The sequence below is a fragment of the Sorex fumeus genome, unplaced genomic scaffold (genome assembly GCF_029834395.1).
Source record: "Sorex fumeus unplaced genomic scaffold, SorFum_2.1 ptg000218l, whole genome shotgun sequence".
NCBI lineage: Eukaryota > Metazoa > Chordata > Mammalia > Eulipotyphla > Soricidae > Sorex > Sorex fumeus.
In genome coordinates, this window is record NW_026606275.1 from 1,723,505 (window position 1) to 1,744,062 (window position 20,558).

At 62.4% G+C, this 20,558-nt stretch overlaps 1 protein-coding gene across 2 annotated transcripts; it reads right to left on the reverse strand.

Annotated features, from left to right (window-relative positions):
• Positions 1-2,918: 2,918 nt before the first annotated feature.
• Positions 2,919-19,075, reverse strand: TFAP2A (transcription factor AP-2 alpha). 2 transcript variants are annotated; one of them, XM_056108525.1, is made up of 7 exons: positions 18,959-19,075; positions 14,706-15,140; positions 11,548-11,599; positions 8,399-8,630; positions 7,067-7,185; positions 5,176-5,317; positions 2,919-3,209 (listed from the first exon to the last, which is right to left on the reverse strand). In XM_056108525.1, the coding sequence occupies exons 1-7, from the start codon at positions 19,007-19,009 to the stop codon at positions 2,921-2,923; spliced, it is 1,320 nt and encodes a 439-aa protein (XP_055964500.1). In that variant the 5' UTR covers positions 19,010-19,075; the 3' UTR covers positions 2,919-2,920. The 2 variants fall into 2 exon arrangements, with proteins under 2 accessions (XP_055964500.1, XP_055964501.1); XM_056108526.1 differs by lacking the exon at positions 18,959-19,075 and adding an exon at positions 16,210-16,377.
• Positions 19,076-20,558: the final 1,483 nt, after the last annotated feature.

A 20,558-nucleotide genomic window follows, 5' to 3' on the forward strand; every position in this document is an offset into this window, starting at 1 on the left:
TTTGTCTGCGTGACCCGCGCTGAGCCCGCTCCCAGGGACGAGGCTGGCCCCGGGCGCTCCAGCCCCACGCGCGTCTGCGAATCCCGGCCGGAGTGAACGGTGTCTAACACGATGGTTCCCGCTCGGAAGGGAGCATTATTCGGGCGTCACGGGGAAGCGCGGCGGGTGAGAGCCCGGCTGGACGCGGGCGGCCGAGGAAACCGGCTCGGAGAGACAAAGCCCACGGCAGCGGCGTCACCTGCCCGCGTCGGGAGCGTGTGCGGTCAGGGTTCACGCGCCTCATTATTCTGTTACATCTACGTTCCGGTTAACCAGTCTCTCTAGGAAATAATAAATAACCGCTTTAAAAAACAATTGCCGCCTTGCGTTCTGAGGCTGCACTTTCCATTTGAAATTTAAAAAAAAAGAAAGGGAGGGAAAAAAAAACCAACCAACCAACCAAGCACCATTGTTATGGATTCTCTGGCTTTGGAAAATAGAATTTAGACCCACCAACTCCCATTGGTCTGCGGAGATCAATTTCCTCCCCTTCCATAAGGAGATTAGAAAGCAGCTCTGCCGGGGCTGCAGGGCCCAGCGCCCACCCACACCCGCGCCTCTCCCTCCCGGCCTCCCCCACCCGCGGGGCTGCACCCCCACGGGCTCCCTCACCGCCCTGCCCCGGAGGGAGGAGAGGGACTTGGCCAAAGTCCGGGGACAAAAGCTCTGAGTGGGCCGTTTGTCTGCCAGGAAGTCCTTCCTTGGGGCGAGACACAGGCGCGCGCGCGCACACACACACACACACACACACACACACACACACACACACACTCTCTTACACACACGTACACACACACACTCACACACATACACACACTCACAATCGCGCACACTTGAGCTCACACACATACACAGGTAGCAAGATGGGGGCAGCATCAAAGCCCCCACCACCCCCCACCCGGAAGGGTGGGTTTATGTGGGGTGACGCCAAGGCCAGCATCAAGGGGGCGCCCGTCCCACCCACCCCTGCGACTCGGGCCACTCTAGAAACACACAGGTCCACCCCACCCCCACCCTGCACCTCCACTTCTACCCTGAGTCCCTCTTCCCCAAATCACAGGGACCTGCCCGTGGGGGGCCTGGGAGGGAGGCGAGGGGTCTCTGCGCCCGAGGGGTCGCAGTGCCCACCCGCCCACAGTTGGGGGTGGGGATTTGCTGCCAGGTGCCCTGGGCGGGCCTCGGTCTTCCTCACCCTCCGAAGGGTCTGGCTCCTATGTGGGCTTCCAAGACACAAACGAAAACCTAAAGGATCAACATAAATAAAATAAAACTTTATTTTTAATAATAAAATTAATGCGTCTGGGAGGGGAACGACGGTCCGTCATCCCTGCCGCCGTGCAAACCATCCTTCACCGGAGAGGACACACCAAGCTTTATTGTGCCATTTGTCTGCGCGCAGGCTCGGTGGAACATCTAAATGGTACCCTGCGCTGAACTCCAAGTTGAAAGGAAGTTTTTATTGTACTTGAGGGAAACAATGGGTTCAGCTGCTTACTGCAAGGACGATTGCCAAGGGAGAGTTAAACTCAATTACTGTAACCATACTGAATAAAAAATACTGCCAAGGACAAAAAGACGCCTGGGTAAAGACAGCACTGAATAAAAAAAAATCGACATAAAGCGTATCAAATATTTATTTATCTGGGCAACAAAGGACTATGATACATTGACAAACACGGAGATGGTTGCCAGCCCGACAGCGAGAGGAGGGCCGTCCCCAGCGGGCAGTGCAGACAGAATGCCGGGGTCCCCCACGTCTGAAGTTGTCTGAACAGAGAGAGCGAGAGGGAGAGGCCTACCCCTGGTGCAGGGACCCCCTTCATTTATTGCTCAAATAATGCCGGGAGGAAGGACGTGGGGGGGGCGGGGGGCTTTTATCTCCCCCTCCCCGAAATCCTCAGGAGGTCAGAAGGGTCATCCAACCACGTGAGTTTTCCAAAAACAGAAACAGAAAAAAACTTTTTCTCTCGGTTCAATAAACAGCTCACGGGAATACTAATTATATATAAAATTTTATTTGGGCTTTTTTTTTAAAAAAAAAAACAAATGAAAAACAAACCAAAAAAAGACGTGTTCAGCTGTTTCATTGTTGTCTTTCACATGCTACAACAGGGCTAAATTCAGGACTCCAGACGGAAGGGCCCCCAGCCTTGGGTCTCGAGCGAGGAAGCGAGAGTCACATGGAGAAGGAAGAGTCGAGCCACGAAGCGAGAGGGAACAAGGTCACCAGATAAATAAAAAAAAGGGGGGTGGGGGCGGGGGGCTTCGAACAGACTCACCATATTTACAATCCCATTAAATTACACATAAATAAATCTGTACAGAGACGCGAGCGGCAGGCCCGCTGCGGAGGGAAGTCCACGCCGTCGCCGCGTTCCCTTGGAGAGGACCAGCGCGCGCCACCAACGCGCCACCAACGCCGGGCCACGGGCCACGCACGCTAGAGTTTATTCGCAATACTGATAAGAGTGTCATTCTCCTGGGCCTCGATCGCTCGGCGAAGGCGTCCCGGCAGCACGATGGGGTGGGGTGAGGGGTGGGGGGTCGTTCTGTTTTGTTTTTTTCATTTTTATGTTCTTTTTCTTTTTCTTTTTTTTTTAGAAAAACAAAGTCTCAAAATTGTGTGTGTGTGTGTGTGTGTGTGTGTGTGTGTGTGTGTGTGGTGGCGGGCGTCTTCTCTGCGCTTCTTTCTTTCTTTCTTTCTTTCTTCTTCGGGAAAAGAAAAGAAGGTCCCCGGGCTGGGGCGACGCGCGTGCGCGCTTCTCCCTCCCTGGCGCGTGGCTTGGGGCCCGCTGTGCTCCCTGGGGAGGTCGAGGCAGGGCCTGAGCAGCAGCAGTAGCAGCAGCAGTGCGGGTGCTGGTGGCGCCCGGCCGGCCCGGCCTCACTTCCGGTGCTTCTCCTCTTTGTCGCCGGCCTTGGCGCCGCCGTCGGGGTGGCTGTTGGGGTTGTTGCTGAGGTACAGTTTGTCCATGGCCTTCAGGGCCTCGGTGAGATAGTTCTGCAGGGCCGTGACGGCCGCGCACACGGCCGGGCTGCCGAAGCCGTGCGAGATGAGGTTGAAGTGGGTGAGGCAGCTCTGGATGCCCGGCTCCAGGATGGGGTTGGGCCGCGAGTTGCCCAGCGGGGAGCGGTCCTGGGCCAGCAGGTCCGTGAACTCCTTGCAGATCTGCCTGCGATCAGCGGGGCGAGGGGGAGCGTGAGGGGAGCCGAGGGCCCGGCCCTGCCCTGCCCTGCCCTGCCCTGGACCCTCAGGGCCCAAAGCGGCCCTCCCCCTTCCAGCCCTCCCCCTCCCTTCCCTCCCTCGCCCTCCCCCTTCCTCCCTTCCACCCTTCCGCCCTTCCGCCCTTCCGCCCTGCTGGAGAGCAGACCCAGGTGACAGAGCAGGACCTGGGCACGGAGATTCCAGGGCCCGGGAAGAAAGAGCTCAGTGGCCCACCCCACCTCCTCCCCACATCCCGGCAAATAATCCACACCAGCTGGAGCACCGAGAGCGGGAGCGTGGGACAGAGAGAAGGGTGGGCTTTGGGAAGGACCCCAGAAGCCCCTCAAGAGGCGGGGGGCGGGGGGTGATAAACACAGCCCCGCCTGAGGCCACAGTCCCCCGTGACTGGGCTTCCACCGGCCGTGGGACTCCGAGCACATAAGGCAGGAGTCATCTGCTCCCCCCCCCCCCCCCGGGCGGCCTGAAGAAGCTCACCCAGCCCGACACCCACGGGGACCCTCAGCCCCTTGCTGACGGCTGCCTGTGGGCACGTCTGGGATCCTCCGTGTGCGTCCGTGCCATGCCCGTGTGTCCCTGCACCTGTGTCCGTGCCTGAATACACACGAGTACGCGTGGGCACATCCGTGCACAGCTCTGCGTCTGCGTGCATGTACACATGCACCGTGCAGCGCCCACGTGTGCGCACACGCACACGCGTGGTCATGCATGTGTGTGCGTGTGTGTACATGTGTCTGTGTGATGCACATGTGTGCTTTGAGTGCGTGTGTCTGCGTACACATGGACACCTGTCTCACGCATGCGTGTTTGTGTGCTGTAGGTGTTTGGCAGAAGGAGAAGGAGTGGAGGGACAGGCCAGAGCGACCGTCCAGTGGGGAGGGCACTGGCCTTGCATCGGCCGACCCGGGTTCGATCCCCGGCATCCCAGAGGGCCCCCCAGCACAGCCACGAGTGATCCCTAAGCTGAGCGCAGAGCCAGGACGAAGCCCTGAGCATCCTGGGTATGGCCCCAAAAACAAATAAAAGATAAAAAAAAAAAAGTGGCTGGTGAGGCCCAGAGGGCTGCAGCGACCTGCTCTCAGGCCGTCGGAGGCTCAAGCCCTGCCGCCACATGGCCCCAGAGCACTGAGGTGGGAGCAGCCCCGGAGTGCCGCCAAGCATGGCCCTCGAAGCAGAGGGAAAAAGGCGGGAAAGGGAATAGGAGAGGCTCAGGGTGGGAGCTGGCACAGGCGCACACAGCCGCCACCCCCGGGCCCCGAGAGGCCAGAGCCCGCGGCCCCCCAGCCCTGTCAGGGCTGGACCCGGCTTCTCTCGGGAGCACCCAGTTGGGAGTCCACGCTCAGCGGCATTGAGCCAGGAGCCGGGAGTCCACTCTCAGCGGACACTGAGTCAGGCGTCTACTCTCCGTGGCGGCCACTGAGCCACGAGTCCACCCTCAGCTGCCATGGGGCCTGGTCCCACTGCGACACCCACCCCCCCATGCGTCCTCCACGCATCCGCTTTAAGACATGAGGAAGACAAGAGGAAAACGCAGAAACCCCCCAACGGTGACCCGGATCGCCCCTTTAACGGCGGAGATAGCACGGGGCTCAGGTGCTGGCCTTGCACGCGGCCGGCCTGCGCTGGGTCCCCCACAACTGCAGGGGGTCCCTCAAGCCGCACCAGAGCACAGATCCCTGAGCACAGAACCAGGAATAAACCCTGAGTACTGCAAGCTGTGACCCAAAAGCCCACGCCCGCAGCCCCCCCAAAAAAAATATTTAAAACTGGGCAATAAATCAAGCAGATGATGGTTGTAAGGCTGGGCTGCCCTCCTTTCCATTTCGGGAGCCGCGCAGACGGAGGGGAACGGGGCGGGGGTGCACCAGGCTACCGGGCTGATTCAAAGACCCCCAGGCCAGGGAGAAGCCCCTTACTTTGTGGCCAGAAGCATGTTTTTCCTCGTCACTTGCTCATTGGGGTCGGAATGTTGTCGGTTGAGAAATTCAGCTACTGCTTTGGCAGGAAATTCCGTCTCGCACACGTACCCAAAGTCTCTGGCGAGGTGCACGGCTTCTCCTGCAGGAAGAAGGGGGTTGGGGCGTCCGGCCCTCCCAACTCGCCCGCCCGGGCTTCTGAGCCCCCAGGCCAGCCGGGGCCCTTCCCCCTTGGGCACTTCCTTCCGGGGAGGGGTGCTGGGCGCCTCTTTTGGGGGTGGGGGCCTGGCCGGGCTGGACGCGCACGCCCCTCCCCCAGCCCCCGGACAGTGCCCCGGCCTCACACCTCAGAGCTTTCCTGCCGGGACCTCGAAGGGGTTACATTTTAACTTGATCGCATATAATTATCTGTTCATCCGAACCGATTAACCAAGAGGATTTGAGGGTCACTCCACCAGGCCGGTCTGTGCTGCTGATTTTCGAATCTTTGGTTTTAATTTCCTGAACCAGTTGGTTTTTACTGCGGGGGTTTCCTGCCATTAGCTCAAGCCCGGAAGAACGCATGCGCCAATTAGCGCATCAAAGCCGGGTCCTCCCAGCCCTTGTTTCCATAAAACCGGCAGCTCTGGAGAAACACTCCTGACTGCAGAGCTCTGCCCGCATGGACGCCCTCACCTGCCCCCAGCCCCCCAGACACCCCATTTCTCTATGTCTCAGACCCGCGGGGTTATGTCGTGAGCGTTCTCCCGGTACCCCCATTGTTTTTAATTTAATGCGACCGGAGTTGAGTTACTGGCCCTGAACCATTCGCTTACTACTTAACAGTTAGGCTGTCATCATCTCGCACACCGTGAACGGTGCCAAGGTGCCCTGCCCAAATTCAGGGTGGAAAATGTTTTTTTTTAAAGTCATTTACAGAGCTGGACCTTGAATTCAATTGTAATGTATCTCCCCAAACACAAGATGCAAACAAGATATAATACCGCCTCTATCAACAGCGGTTTGGATCTAGCTAGTAACAGACTTGGTTTTTTTTTGTTGTTGTTTTGTTTTGTTTTGTTTTTTTCCTATGAACCCGAGACATTTCCAACAGGACACAAATGGCAAACCTCTCTGCACACCCAGATTTAAGCCAACGGAGCATCTGAAAAAATGAGCAGGAGAAGGTCTGGAAGGGACTTCTGCTTTGAGAAGTTTGGAAGCATGTGTGTGTACACGTGCATGTGTGTGCATGAGAGAGAGAGACAGAGACAGAGAGAGAAAGAGAGAGACAGAGACAGAGAGAGAGAGAGAGAGAGACAGACAGACAGAGACAGAGACAGAGAGAGCGAGCGCACACGCAAGAGAGCCCCATAAGCAACTTTCTGCCACGCTTCCAATTCTTTCTTCCTCTCCTATCGAACAATCCAGAGCCTAAAACTGCTCACCTCTCTTCTCCGGGAGAGAAAAACAGAACTCAGGGAGAGAAAAGGGAGCACATGTCTGGAAAACCAGGCCTTCAAGGGCACATAACCCTGAGCTCTCGGGATGGCCTTAAATCAGGATGCCGGTCAGAGATTCCCAAATTAATTCAGGAAGTAACGGTCACGCATTTCTCAAAGGCAGATGTCAGAACAGCTTAAGCGATTTACTGCCCTGCTCTCCAGAGGAGACAGGAACTGGGGGGACACACGGCGGTTCTTAAAAGTGGCCCTTGTTCGGGCCGCGGGGCGGGAGGCGTGTGGGACTTGGTGGGAGAGAGGACGAGGAGCGGAGGTGGAGGCCCCGCAGATGTGAATGGTTTTCCTGGCTTGCAGCAGCTCCCTTCGCCTCCACAGGCAGCCCGGGGGGCTGGGGGGCGTCTGTGGTGCCAGGGGAGGACGAAGGCTGCCCACCGCCCGCGGCCCCTCACCTTCCACCAGGGACGTGAGCAGGGTGACGTTGGCCGCTTTGCGCCTCCCGGCAGGCAGGTTCAGTCCGATTTTGTCCAGCTTTTCTCGTAAAGATCTTCCTCCATTTTTGGACTTGGCCCTGTTTCGCAAACACAGTGGACAGAGGCTTGAGAGAGCCCCGCTGTGTCCACGAGGCGCTCGGGGGTCACTCTGGGTGCGGCGGGGGGGAACCCTATGGGATGGCAGGGATCGGACCCAGGCCGGCCAGGGGGCCAGGTGGGCGCCCTCCCAGGTCTCCTAGGGCAGAGTCCTGGGTCCTGGCTGCAGACAGCCCCGGGAGCAGAGGGCCAGCCCGGCAGGAAGGCCTGGCAGGGCCCATGACCAGCACTGTGCTGGGAAGCCGTCTTGCCCGCCGCCACGGCCAGGCTGGTACCAGGCCGGGACCTCAAGTCCCTCCTGCCCAGAGACACAGCAGACAACCGCTCTCGGCCAGCAGCGAGTTCAGAGGTCCAGTGCCGAGGGTCTCCCTCCTGGCTGCCACCTCCCGGGTCCCAGGGGGTCCTGGCAGTGTCTGTGCAGGGTCTGCTGTGGGTCTGCCCGGAGAAGACCTGAGTCATCATCACCCTCCCGCCGCCAGCTGTCTGTCTGCACGACCCCCCTCCGTCCCCAGGCCCAGCTGGCCATGTCCAGGGCTGAGCTGCCCTTGGGCCCAGGCGACCCAGGGGGGCCTGGGAGACGCGCAGACTGACGCTTCACCAGGCAGCGCCCGGGAGAAAGCGCTGAAGGAAAGCAGCAGGGTGCTTACTTGCACTCCCTGCTCAGGTGCTCTCTGACTGTGTGCGTTAGGTGACACTCCCCTGGGTGCCCGGCCTAGGTGACTCCCCTAGGTGACAGCCCCCGGCCCTGGGCAGCAGCGGGCCGGGGCGCCCAGAGGACGGTGCGGCTCGCCAGGTGCGTGCAGGTGCAGGCGGGGGCGCGGGGTGTGTGTGCCGGGGGGTCCCCGGGGGTCTTGGGGGACGCACAGCCCCATCCGAGCCCGGGGCTGCCCACAGGTGCGCGCGCGGAGGCGGGCGGGAGGGCGGCGCCTGCGCACTGGCGGGCGGGCCAGGCCCCGCAGGACGCGCCGGCGCATGCGCGGCCCCGCCCCCGCCCCGCCGCCGCCCGGGGCGGTGGTAGCGGCCGACGCGGCGGCGCACGCGCGGGCGGGCGGGGCGGGGCCGGGGCGCGCGCGGCGGGCTCGGGGGCGGGGCCGGGGCGGGGCCGGCGCACGCGCGCGGGCGGGCGGGGCGGGCTCGGGGGCGGGGCCGGGGCGGGGCGCGGGGCGGGGCGCGGGCGGGTGGGCGGGGCCTCACCTCCGCAGCACGCCGCCCAGCAGCGACGCGTTGAGGCACTCGGGCGGGGACAGGCGCCGCTGCACTTCCGCCACCGTGACCTTGTACTTCGAGGTGGAGCTGAGCAGCGACAGGCGACCCGGAACTGAACAGAAGACCTCGTTGGGGTTCACCACGCCGCCGAAGAGGTTGTCCTTGTTGATGGGGAGGGCGGACACGGCGCTGCCGCCGGACTTGGACAGGGACACGGGGCCTGCGGAGAGACACGGGCGCGTGGGCGTCCCGGGACCCCGCCCGAGCCCGGCCCTGCCCACCCGAGCCTCGCCGGCCTGGACACCTGCAGGCGCTGGACCCCGCAGGCCCGGCCCCTGTCCACCCGAGCAGGCCTGGACACCTGCAGGCACTGGACACCCGCAGGCCCGGCCCCTGTCCACGCGAGCAGGCCTGGACACCTGCAGGCGCTGGACCCCGCAGGCCCGGCCCCTGTCCACCCTCGCCCCGCCGGCCTGGACACCCGCAGGCCCGGCCCCTCTCCACCCTCACCGCCCTGGACACCCGCAGGCCCGGCCCCTGCCCACCCGAGCCGGCCCGGACACCTGCAGGCCCTGGACACCCGCAGGCCCGGCCCCTGCCCACCCGAGCCAGCCCAGACACCTGCAGGCCTGGACACCCGCAGGCCCGGCCCCTGTCCACGCGAGCAGGCCTGGACACCTGCAGGCGCTGGACACCCGCAGGCCCGGCCCCTGTCCACGCGAGCAGGCCTGGACACCAGGCGCTGGACACCCGCAGGCCCGGCCCCTGTCCACCCTCGCCTCGCCGGCCTAGACACCCACAGGCCCGGCCCCTGTCCACTCAAGCAGGCCTGGACACCTGCAGGTGCTGGACCCCACAGGCCCAGCCCCTGTCCACCCTCGCCCCGCCGGCCTGGACACCCGCAGGCCCAGCCCCTGTCTACCCTCACCGCCCTGGACACCCGCAGGCCCGGCCCCTGCCCACCCGAGCCAGCCCGGACACCTGCAGGCCCAGCCCCTGTCCACGCGAGCAGGCCTGGACACCAGCAAGCACTGGACACCCGCAGGCCCGGCTCCTGTCCACCCTCGCCTCGCCGGCCTGGACACCGCAGGCTCGGCCCCTGTCCACCCGAGCAGGCCTGGACACCTGCAGGCACTGGACACCCGCAAGCCCGGCCCCTGTCCACCCTCGCCTCGCTGGCCTGGACACCCGCAGGCCCGGACCATGCCCACCAGAGCAGGCCTGGACACCTACAGGCATTGGACACCCACAGGCCCGGCCCCTGTCCGCCCTCGCCTCGCCGGCCTGGACACCCGCAAGCCCGGCCCCTGCCCACCCAAGCTGGCCTGAACACCTGCAGGCAGGCCCTGGACATCCGCAGGCCGGGCCCCTGTCCACCCTCACCTCGCCGGCCTGTACACCCGCAGGCCCGGTCCCTGTCCACCCTCACCACCCTGGACACCCTCAGGCCCGGCCCCTGTCCACCCTCACCGCCCTGGGCAACCGCAGGCCCAACCCCTGTCCACCCTCGCCTCCCTGGGCAACCACAGGCCCAACCCCTGTCCACCCTTGCCAGCCTGGACACCTGCAGGCCCTGGGCAGCAACAGGCTTGGCGCCTGACCACCCTCATCGCCCTGGACATGTGCAGGCCCTAGACACCCACAGACCCAACCCCTGTCCACCCTCGCCGGCCTGGACACCCGCAGGCCCTGGGCAGCAGCAGGGCCTGCCCCTGTCCTCCCTCCCTGCCCTGGACACCAGCAGGCCCAGCCCCTGCCCACTCCCCTCCCTCTGCAGGGACTTGCGCTGCAATCAGCCCCCAAGCCCAGCTCAGCGGCCACGGGGTCAGCCCAGGCCTGGGCCGCCTCGGGCAGGGGGCGGCCCTGTTGTTGCCAAATTTAAAAAAAAAATGCGACTCGGTTGGGTCTCCTGGGGCCCACCCATAGCTGGGGGAAAGAAAGAAAAGAAAAGGAAAACCCCAGGCCCCGCAGGAAGGCTGCTCGGATGTGACAAGCGGCCACCGGGCGTCCTCTGGGGGCTCGCCTGGCGGAGAATGCAGGGGTCTTAAGGTAGTTTCAGGGTCCTGGCCGGGCCCACCCAGCCCAGCCGCCCCTCACTGTAATGCGGATATTCTAGACATTTGGGGAAGGAGGCTGGGGGGGGGGGGTTTGCCTGGTTTTGGCGAGATCGCTTGTGACATTAATAGCTCTGGAGAGGCTAATAGACACAATAGGAGTTAAACGAACTCTTGAGAGATTACTAATAAAAGAGCCAATTATCGTTTCGGCTTGGAAAAGAGCATCTCTTAAGATTTATCCCTTGCACAGCTAATTTGACGTGACAAAGACTTCGCAGACGCGAAAGAAAGAAAAAAAAAAAAAGAAAGAAAAATGAAACTTTAAACCAGCCAACAATACAGCGATCGGGGTTCGACGCGCACCCAGAGTCCCGGGCTGTCTGCGGCCCGACTCACGCGGAACACCCCAAACTTTTATTTTCACTTGCTCCGGCACTGCTCGGCCGTTCACCCAGATTCACATCACTCCTCACAGTCGCGCCCGCGAAGGATTACGTTAGTAATTCTGACATCTTTAAGATGCTAATTTTAACCAAAAGCCAAATTTTTGTTAACCTAATTCACCAAGTTTTAAAGCCCTTATACAGCTAATGAGAAATTAAATTGAGGAACTGGAAAGCGGTCTTTTTTTTTTTTCCCCTCCCTCCACCAAGGGGTGTTCAGTTCTTGTTATCATCCAGCCTCCGGTTAATATGAAATTATTTGCGCTATTTTCGTCTTGGGCTCTGAGACACATGGTCACTCAGACAATGGATTAAGCGACCCAACCCGTTGTTTCAGAATGGAAACGCGGCTTCCGGGTCAGAACCACGGTTCCACATTTTCCGTGCGTTGGTCCAGCCAGAGAGCACTGGCCGAGCCGGTCAGGGCCCGAATCAGAACAAAGCTAGCCGGCTGCCATTTCTCTTTCTTGCGCGCTGCCCGGCCGGCGAGGCACTGCTGATCCCTGCCTAGCTGGCTGCGACTTCGGAGCCTTTAGGAAATCCGATTTGCAAAAAAGAAATAAGGGCTCTCGCACGTTCTTTCAAACGGCGCTCAGCCTGTGAGGACATGCTCGGAATGCAGAAGGAAGCGGCTTACCTTTCTTAATTACAGTTTGATCTGGGATGTTAATACCCGGGTCTTCCACATGCTGCAACAAAGGGGACACATGGATGTAAGTGTATAATCAAAACAAAAGGAAATGAATATTCCGTGCGGGGTGGGGGAGGGGTGGAGTGTGGAGGTCCCCCCCCCCGCCCCCCCCCCCCCCGCAGCCATTTATATATAAACATCTACTCCGGCGCTCTGGAATTGGGGCTTTGCAACTGAAGAGGTTTCAGCGCTCACCCCGGGCCGAGCCCTCCTCCCCCCCCAGCAGATGATCCACCTTGGAAGGGGGTGGGGGGTGGGGAATGAAACTTTCTTTGGAAATTCAGGCAAGTCTCGGAGCCTCTCGCACGGTGGGCTCAACCTTTGCAAATGCACCCAGCTTTAGTTTGGCGCCTCTGCGGCTTCGGACTCCGAGGGTTTCCGTGAGGGGCAGCAAAGAAATAAAGCCGGGAAACAATAGAGAGAAGGACCCAGGCGGCCGGCTGCCCTCGAGAGCTGGAACCGGTCGAGAAGCCCTTTAGGGACAGAGTGGTCAGAGTGACCGCGTCCACCAGCCTCCACGCAGCCAAGGCTGAGAATGCGTTGGGTACAAAGGGGCCCACCGCTTCGGCAGGGGTCCCGCAGAAAGCGGAAAATCAGCGAAAGACAAAACCCCTTGAAGGTGGCCAGTCCTGCGACTGCGTGTCCCAGCCAACGGGCTGCTGATGGGTGGGTTTGGGGACGCCTAGGGGGTCCCTTTCTCTTCATTCCGCCTTTCTTTTCTTTCTTTCTCTCTCTCTCTCTCTCTCTTTTCTTACAGATGGATGGGTATACGTGTGTTCGAGAGTCAAAACGTGATTAGAAAGTAAAATGAAATCATGTTTTCTAATGCAGAAACTGACAGGCAATATAATGTCTGGCTGTGTTTACAAATTAGCACAGGGCTGCTGAGATAGGAGGTTTCGCAATCCTCGGCAAACACAGGCATTACCATTTAAAAAACTATTACCTCCTTCTCTAGTCTTTGTCCAACAATAATACTGATTCGAACATTTTCCATTCTGTCTTGGATTTATGCTCCTGTTAATTGTGCCTGATCACAATGATTCCGGGTGGATGGTACTAAGTTGCTTTATTACAGGTTTTATTATACTCAATGCTCTCATTTGTAACTTGCCTAAAGTGCTTCTGGATTTAAGTATAATTAAATTGAGAAATGTTCAGAAATGACTAGTGCTGCAGTTCTGTGTTTTAACTATATGGGGAAATATGATCCCTCTAAGCACGCACCCTAAACCCATAAAGTAAATGTAGTGTGGCATAATACTTTTATTTGTGTTATTTCTAGACCCTGTCCACACAGGGAAGACTGTTAAGTTTAAAACCCCACTGAGATATTAATGATTAAATAATTTTCACCATCGATTTGATTTTCTTAAATATTTAGCAGCCATTCTTAACAGTTGCAGGGAAGGGGAAATTGAAAACAACCCTTTCCTGACCCAAATTCCTTTGAAAGAATCTTTTTTTTCCTGAAGAGGTGGGGGACGGAAGGGAAAGCTCTGAGCTGAGTCCCCCGGTTCCTATTTGATCTTTGGGTTAATTTCTCCCACCGACCAATTTCACCACAAAGGGCGTTGAGAATTTACACCGGCCACTTAGGAATTTTCGTGCAAAGGAGAGCAATTCTAATTCAGAGTAGTGCCCAAAGCTTACAGCGTTCTTTTGCAATTCAAATAGTTTCAAGGCGGCGGCCGGGGGAAAGGATTCGGGGCCTCTGGAAAGCTAGCTAAAAGGAAGACAAGTTCCCAATTTGGTTTTTTAATTGTTCTTCCCTGAACTCTCCATCCTCACATTTACTTCCTCCCAAAAGGCAGCTTCGTACCAATTTCTTAAGCATGTAGGAACACATACACACACACACACACACACACACACACACGCACAGAAATGTTTACTAAACCCCTCCATGGCTCTAAGCACCCAATTCCTGCTTTCCCCAAGCTCCACATCACCAACAAATTCCAGTTATTAACTGGGTCAAACGAGGACTGTAATAAATTTCCTATTTCCTCATGTAACTTAAACAATGTTTTAAATTCACCGAGCTAGCAGGTAAGTTCATCTGACCATTTTCTCCGCAATCCAATGCCGTAATCATTAAACTGTCAACGGACATGCCGCCGCAATATCTGATGCAGTAATTCGAAAGAGCATTTTAGCAAAAATCACATCCAGGCACATTTCCTCTCCAGAGCAAAGCAGCATTAACAGAGCCTTTACAGCCTTAATAAAATTATTGGCTTGTTCTAATTCCATCTCAGGACGGCTGTGAGGAAGCCATAAATATGCAGGACTGAAGTAGGGTCAGGGTGCTGGTTTAAATTTAATTCCAGAAAGTATTTTCAAATTATCAATAAGCCTGGCTGGCATGGCGAACCGGGAGCGCGCGAGTGCCATGCTTACTCAGAAATCATTTCAAACCGCATTTATTGATAACTGAATTAGAACTCAAGTAATGGGTTGCCCAACGGTGTCAAAACGTTTCATTTCATAGGGGTTGTGGCGACTTCCGATGCGCGCTGGGAACCCGGCTGGCGGCAGGGGAGATGGTCACTCTGCGCCCCGGGGAAGGGGAGAAAGGGGTGGGCGCCGCGTTCCCAGGCCTTCGCTCCTTAACCGGGCTGGGCCCGCACGGGGCTGCGGCGGCCCCGGTCCTCGCCAGGGTCTGGGAGACCGTGTCCGCGCCTCGCGGAGACCTTCCTCGGGGTTACGAGGGCATTTATCGAGCCGTTTCTGGGGGACGGGCGGGCTGGCACCCCCTCGTCCAGCCGGGGAGAAATGCCCACGCCGCCGGCCGGGTCGGAACCGAGCCTGGCAGCGGCCGGTGTGAACGGCGCGCCCGGCCGGAGGGTGCGAACGGGCGGGCGAGCGCGCGTTACCGTGGGGGTCCGGGGAAGCCTTGGCCGCGAGGGCGCGACCCTCTCTAAGTCCTGGGGTCGCTAAAGTGGGGTGTGCGCCGCCTCGCAGGGTTCCCGAAGCGCCTCCTCCGGCCCGCCAAAACAAACCGATCCCCCTCCAAAGAAAAACAGCCGAGCAGACACAAAGAACGCAGCGCAGCCCCCGGCGCGCAGCCCCCAGCGCGCAGCCCCCGCGCGCGCCCTTACCGGGACGTCCTCGATGGCGTGCGGGAGGGAGTGGAGCGGGAGGTCGGCCAGGCCCGAGCCCAGCCCGTGCGGGCCGTGCAGGAGGTCGTCGTGGCGCCGGTAGTCCCTGCGCGGGTCCAGGCCGGACAGCTGGTGCGGCAGCCCCCGGTGCGCGTGCAGGAGCCCGGACTCCTGGCTCTGGCGCTGGCCGGGCCAGCCGGGGTGCTGCGGCTGCGGCTGGGCGTGCAGGGGGTTCAGGCTGTAGGGGTCGTTGACGTGGGAGTAAGGATCTTGCGACTGCGGGTAGATGGGCTGGTAGGGCGGGGGGAAGTAAGGGGGCTGGAAGTCGGCATTGGGGGTGTGGGACAGCGGCGGGGCGCTGGTGTAGGGAGATTGACCTACGGAGCCCAGCTGCGGCAGCCGCGCCGTGCCGTTGCTGGCGCCGTCGTGGCGGTCCTGCGGGAGGGAAGGCGACAGGGGGCAGAAATCAGGCGGGGGGCGCGGCGGGCCGCGCGGGGAGGATGCCCGCGCGGCGCCCGCACGGCGCCCGCACGCCCGGGCCGCAGAGGCGCGCGCGCAGGACGCGGAGCCAGACGCCCCGGGAGCGCGTCGCTCCGAGGGGCCGCGCGGCAGGAAAAACCCTCCTCGGGCAAAACCCAGATTCCTGCGGGCCAGGGGGCGGCCCGGGAGAGCGCGGCGGGCGGGGTCGGCCGGGGGTCCTCGCGCGCCCTCCGAGAATCCGAGCCGCCCGGCGCTGCGGAGCCTGTTTACCCTGTTCCGTTTATTTGGAGTTTAAAAAAAAAAATCAGACACGTTCAAAGTGGACTGCGACTTCATGACTATTTAAACAGAAACATATTTCGCGGAGGGGCTGGAAGGAAAACACACGTTTGAATTAGCAGCCGAGAGAGACGGTTTGAAACCGAGGGATGGGGGGCGGGGGGCTGTCGCTTCCGCTTCCTCCGTTAGAAGTCACCCACCCCCCACCCCTTCTTTTTATTTTTTGCTTCACGGGGTCGGTTGATGAAACGAACAGGCGACTCCGGGTTTTTAAACGAGTCGGTCTTGTTGGCTTTAAAGGAAAAAGATGCACCCGGGGCGGAAACACCCCTCCCCGGTCTCCCCTAACTAGCGCCCGCGCCAGCCTGCAGGGAGCCGGGGCGCGGCGCGGCGCGGACCAGCGTGGACCCGGGGCCGGCGCGCCTGAGGTTCGGCGGCGGCCCGGAGGGGAAGGGACCTCGGGGCCGCGGGTCCCCACCCTGGTCCCCGCACGCCCCGCAGGACAGACCGAGCTCGCAGGGCGCAGGGGAGCGAGGGTGAAGGTGGCGAGAGGCGCCCGGGGAGGCAGCGGCGTGAGGCTGGGCGAGCCGGGCGCCCGGGAGCGAGGGAAGGACGGGAGCGCGAGCGAGCGGCTCGGGGCTCGGGGGAGCGCGCCCCGGAACGCCTGGGGTCGGGGGTGGGGGGCCCGGATGGCAGCGGAATTCCTAAGGAGAGGGCGCGGGGAGGGGGTCGGGAAGGGACTCACCATCGCTGAAAAACTGTGAACTAACATCTGCGAAGCGTCTGGGGAACCGAGTGAGGTGGAAACAAACCCGCCGCCCGAGCGCGCCCCACACAAAAGGCGCCGCGCGCCCCGCGCCAGCCCGCACGCCCCGGCTCAGGGCGCCACGGCCGCCCCGCGCGCCGCAGCCCCGCGCCGCTCCATCCGAACTCCGCCGCGGCCGCGGGCTCTGGCGCCCAGGGAGGCTCCCGAGGTCCTTGAGAAGAGGAAAAGAAAAACAGGAAGGAAAAAAAAGAAAAAGCCCCGAAAGGGAAAAAGGAAAAAAGTGCGTGCGTGTGTGCGCGCGTGTGTGCGCGCGTGTGTGTGCGCGTGGTGCGCGGGTGCGCGGGTGCGTGCGCCCGGACCCGCGGCTCCCTCCCGGGCGCGGCTCGCCGGAGCTCCCGAGCGTCCCCGCAGCCTCCTAATCGCAGCTATTCGAGACGATTAATCGTACACGAAGACTTAATAGGGGAAGAATGCCTGGAAATCGAGCGTGAAGCGGAGAGGCCACTCGCGCCGCGGCCGCCGCTCGATGCCGCCCATTGACGGCGCGCCTCAGTGTAGCGAATCGGAGGTGGGGAGCGCGGGCGCCCGGGACAAAAAGCGGGCGAGGGGGCGAGCGGGCGAGCGCGCGGGGGGCCGCGGCGCGGCGGCTGGCGAATCACAGGCGGGGGGCCGCATCTTAAAAGGCGGCAGGGCAGGCCCCGGCGGAAGAAGGCGCGAGCGAGCGAGGCCGGCCGGGCAGCGAGCGAGCGCCGAGCGGGAGCGTGTGTCCGCGTGTGTCCGCGTGCGTGCGCGAGAGGGAAGTGCCGGCGCGGGCGAGGGGCCGGGCGCGGGGCGCGGGGCGGGAGGAAGGAGGGAGCGCGGGGGAGGGGAGGGGCCGCGCGGGGAGGGGGGCGGCGGGCGGGGCGGGGAGCCCGGGCGCCGAGGACAATCGGGCCGGAAAGCCGGGGGCAGACCTCGGGGTGCCGCGCGGGCCGCGGCCCGGCGCTCCCGGGCTCCGCGCGCGGGTCGGGTGGGCGCTCGGGGCCGCGCGGGCCCGGCGCGGCCGCTCCCCGGCCCCGCGGCCCGGCCGGCGGCCCGCCGACGCCGGGCCCGGTCCAGCCCGGGCTCTCCCGAGGCGGGGAGCCGGGACGCGGCGGCCCGGGGCGCGCGGGGAAGCCGCGAGGCGGCCCCGCTGGCACGGGGCTCGGGCGCAAACCTGTCCGACTGGCTGGGCCACCCCCGGCCCGGTCCCCCCATCCCCCACGCCCCCCGGATGACACGGCGGGGCCGCCGCCAAATGCCAGCCGGCCCGCCTGGCTGTCAGAACAAGCGGCGCCTCGCCCCCGGCAAGTCCCTGCAGAGCCCGGCGTAATTAGGCAGCCCCGAGCCGGCTCGGAAACCCGAAATCCCAGCCCGGGCGCTCGCCCACCGCCGCCAAAGTTCTGCAAACAGCCGCCCGCACTCCCCCCCTCCCCAGCCCCGCGCGCTGCCCGCCGCTCCGCGCCCGCAACTTCTCCCCGGTGCCCCCTCGCCGCCGCGCGCGCACCCGGAGCCGCCCGCCGGCCTCCCGGGGAGACCGAGCGCGGGGCCACGGCCCCGACCCCAACCAGCCCGTTCTCCCCGGCCGCGACACAAAGCGGCCGGCGCGGCCCGGGGGGGGGGTGGGGTCTCGGCGCCCCACGCCGCCCGCGACAGGAGCGTCCGACGGGGACTGTCACCCACCCTGAGGCCCATCCACTGGCGCGGACGCGGGGAGCGGCCGGGAAGCGACTCCCGCGGGGAGGAGACGCAGGGACGGGCGGGAGCGCGCTCACGCCAGGCCGGGTCTGGAGCTCCGGTGTGGACCAGCCCCGGCCACGCAGTTCCAAAAGCCAAAAAGAAAGAGCGGACCTGGCAGAAAGGCCACTCACCTATTCCTCTCGGTACCACCCTCCCCCACCCCGGCCGTGACTCATCCCCGCGTCCCGAGGAGCTGTGGGTGGTTCCGCCAGGCCAGTTCCCAGGCCGCCCGTGGGCCGCCCCCGAGCGCCGGGGCTTCCCCGCCGCCGAGCCGGGAGCCGGGAGCCTGGATTTCCAGGCCGGCTCCTGCAATGAGCCTCGGCCGCAGGGACAGGCGGGTGCGGGGCCGCCCGCCCCCACCCCAGGCACCCAGCAAGTTGCTGAAACTTGGGGACTAATACAGAGCACCTTGGGGGGGCGCTTCCCGCGGCCCGGGAGGTGTGGGCGCCCGACAGAGCCCGCTAAGTGGGGGGCGCGGCCCTGCTCAGAGGCAGGGAACAAACCTCTCACCAATTAGGGAGAAATTAGATAAAACACACACACCCCCCCCCAGAAAAAAATCTTTAAAAAATTTAATAAGAGGGTTGAGAAGAGAAAGAGCAAATAAAAGAAGATGAACTCGACCAGAGTGGGGGGAGAGAGGGAGAGCGAGCGAGCGAGCGAGCGAGCGAGGGGGGAGGCGTTCTCTCTCTTCCTCCTCCTGGCGAGGGGCCCCCCTGAACCCCGCTGCAAGACAGGCGCGCGGAGCGGGCGGGCACGTGCCCAATCGCCAGCGAAGGCTTCGGACACGCTCGCGGGGCTCCGCGCTGGGCGCGGCCGGGGAAGAAGCGGGCCGGGGATCGCGGGCGCTCGGCCGGGCCAGGCAGGACGGCGCGGCCCCGGCTCCCGCGCGCGGCCTCGCGCGCCGCCAAAGTTCGTGCCCGGCGCCCGCCGCCGGCCGAGCGCAGCCGACCGGCCCGCGCTCGCCTACCTCGCAGTCCTCGTACTTGATATTATCCGTCAGTTTCCAGAGCATTTTCATGGAGCGGCGTGAAGCGATGGGCCCCTCCGCCTCGCGCCAAGAGGAGCTGCTCTGGGTCCGCTCAAAGTGCCGGCTGCCGGCCGAGAGCGGAGGAGGAGGGAGAACAGGAGGAGGAGGGCAGAAGGGAGGAGGAGGAGGGTGAGGAGGAGGGTGATGGGGGGAGGAGGAGGAGGAGGAGGAGGAGGAGGAGGAGGAGGAGGAGGAGGAGGAGGAGGAGGAGGAGGAGGAGGAGGAGAGAAGGCAAAGAGCTCTCGTGCGCGCTCGGAGATCTCCCTCTAATGGTAGAAAGTTTTCTCTTTTCCAGCTCTTTACCGACTGCCTAATCGCCTCATTAGCATATCAACAATAGTCCAATTGCTCGCCAGCACCGCAATGAGCCGCCGGCCTCTCCGACCCAGGTATAAAGGCCTCTCGCAGCCGCGAACTCGTTCCGACAGCCCCTGCCAGCCTGCGAGGCGAGGCCAGCCGCCCCGCACGCGCGCGCGCGCCCCGGACCCGGCACCCGCGCCCCGACCGCTGCGTCCTCCCGGCTGCAGCCGCCCGGCGCGGCGGGGACCCCGACGCCCTGCCCCTGTCGCCCTCGGTGCCTCTCCGGCCCGGCCAACATGATTAGAAATGATCTCTTCCGCGAGGAAATAGAATCGCCGAACCCAGCCAGGCCAACTCGCTCCAGCCCTTCTGCCCGGGGAGAGGCCTGGGCCACGGCTGCGCCGCTGCGGGCCGCAGCGCCCGGGGACTTTAATTGGCTTCGCGCTTCTCCCCAGCTCGGAGATTTGGCCAAACGGCTCAGGTCACTAGGCTGGGGTTTGCCATCCTTTAATTGCCGCGTGTAAAATAAAAATTGTACCCTGAAGAGGTTCCTTGACAGCTCCAGGGGTTAAATTAATTTACTCCCGTTTGTTTGCATGAAGATGGGCCACTGGGCTAAGTCTGGCGGAGGCTCTCCGAGGTGGACCGCGACGGGTGACCCGCCGAGACGCTCATGTGTCTGGAGTTGGGGGACACCCGCATGTGCTGAGCCCCTCCATACCGCCCCACGTATGCATCCAAATAAACTCTCTGCCGTTGGTCGGCTCCAGTTTTCCCAAGACACCCCCCCTTTTTTTTTTAATTAAAGCAGGGAGAGTTCCTTTATGATTCGGTGGCATTACCAGCGCGGCCTGCTGGGGGAGCCGGCGGAGAGGGACCCCTTCTCTAGCCGGGCCTACTGGTCTCTGCCCAGCTCCCGCCAAGCCAGGGGGCCACTAGGCTCTTGGTGACGGTGAGTTTGGTGGGTTCTTAGTTATTATTCCGATTTAGCGGGGCTTTAGACCTGGAAAAGACCAGGCCTGACGTGAGCTTTTGGGCAGGTCCGTCCATTTCCTGCTGAGCGGCAACCATGGCCCTTCAAAAAGTTTCTTTCTCTCTCCTGAACTTTCTCCCTCCAAAGCTCCCGGCCAAGGCAGTGGCCTGCGGGGCTCCTCCTGCGCCCGCCCGTCCCTGCATCCCTTCGGGGGCGTTTCCGGCGAATCTGCAGCCTCACCCCACACCCTTAGCCCAGGCCCAGACA

Bases quoted from the DNA above. Each gene is read 5' to 3' on its own strand.
- TFAP2A (XM_056108525.1), bottom strand. From the start codon at position 19,009: ATGAAAATGCTCTGGAAACTGACGGATAATATCAAGTACGAGGACTGC. The intron at 5,318-7,066 runs GTGAGGGGCCGC...TTCTTCCTGCAG, and splicing joins GCTCACGTCCCTGGTGGAAG to GAGAAGCCGTGCACCTCGCC. The intron at 3,210-5,175 runs GTAAGGGGCTTC...CGCTGATCGCAG, and splicing joins AACATGCTTCTGGCCACAAA to GCAGATCTGCAAGGAGTTCA.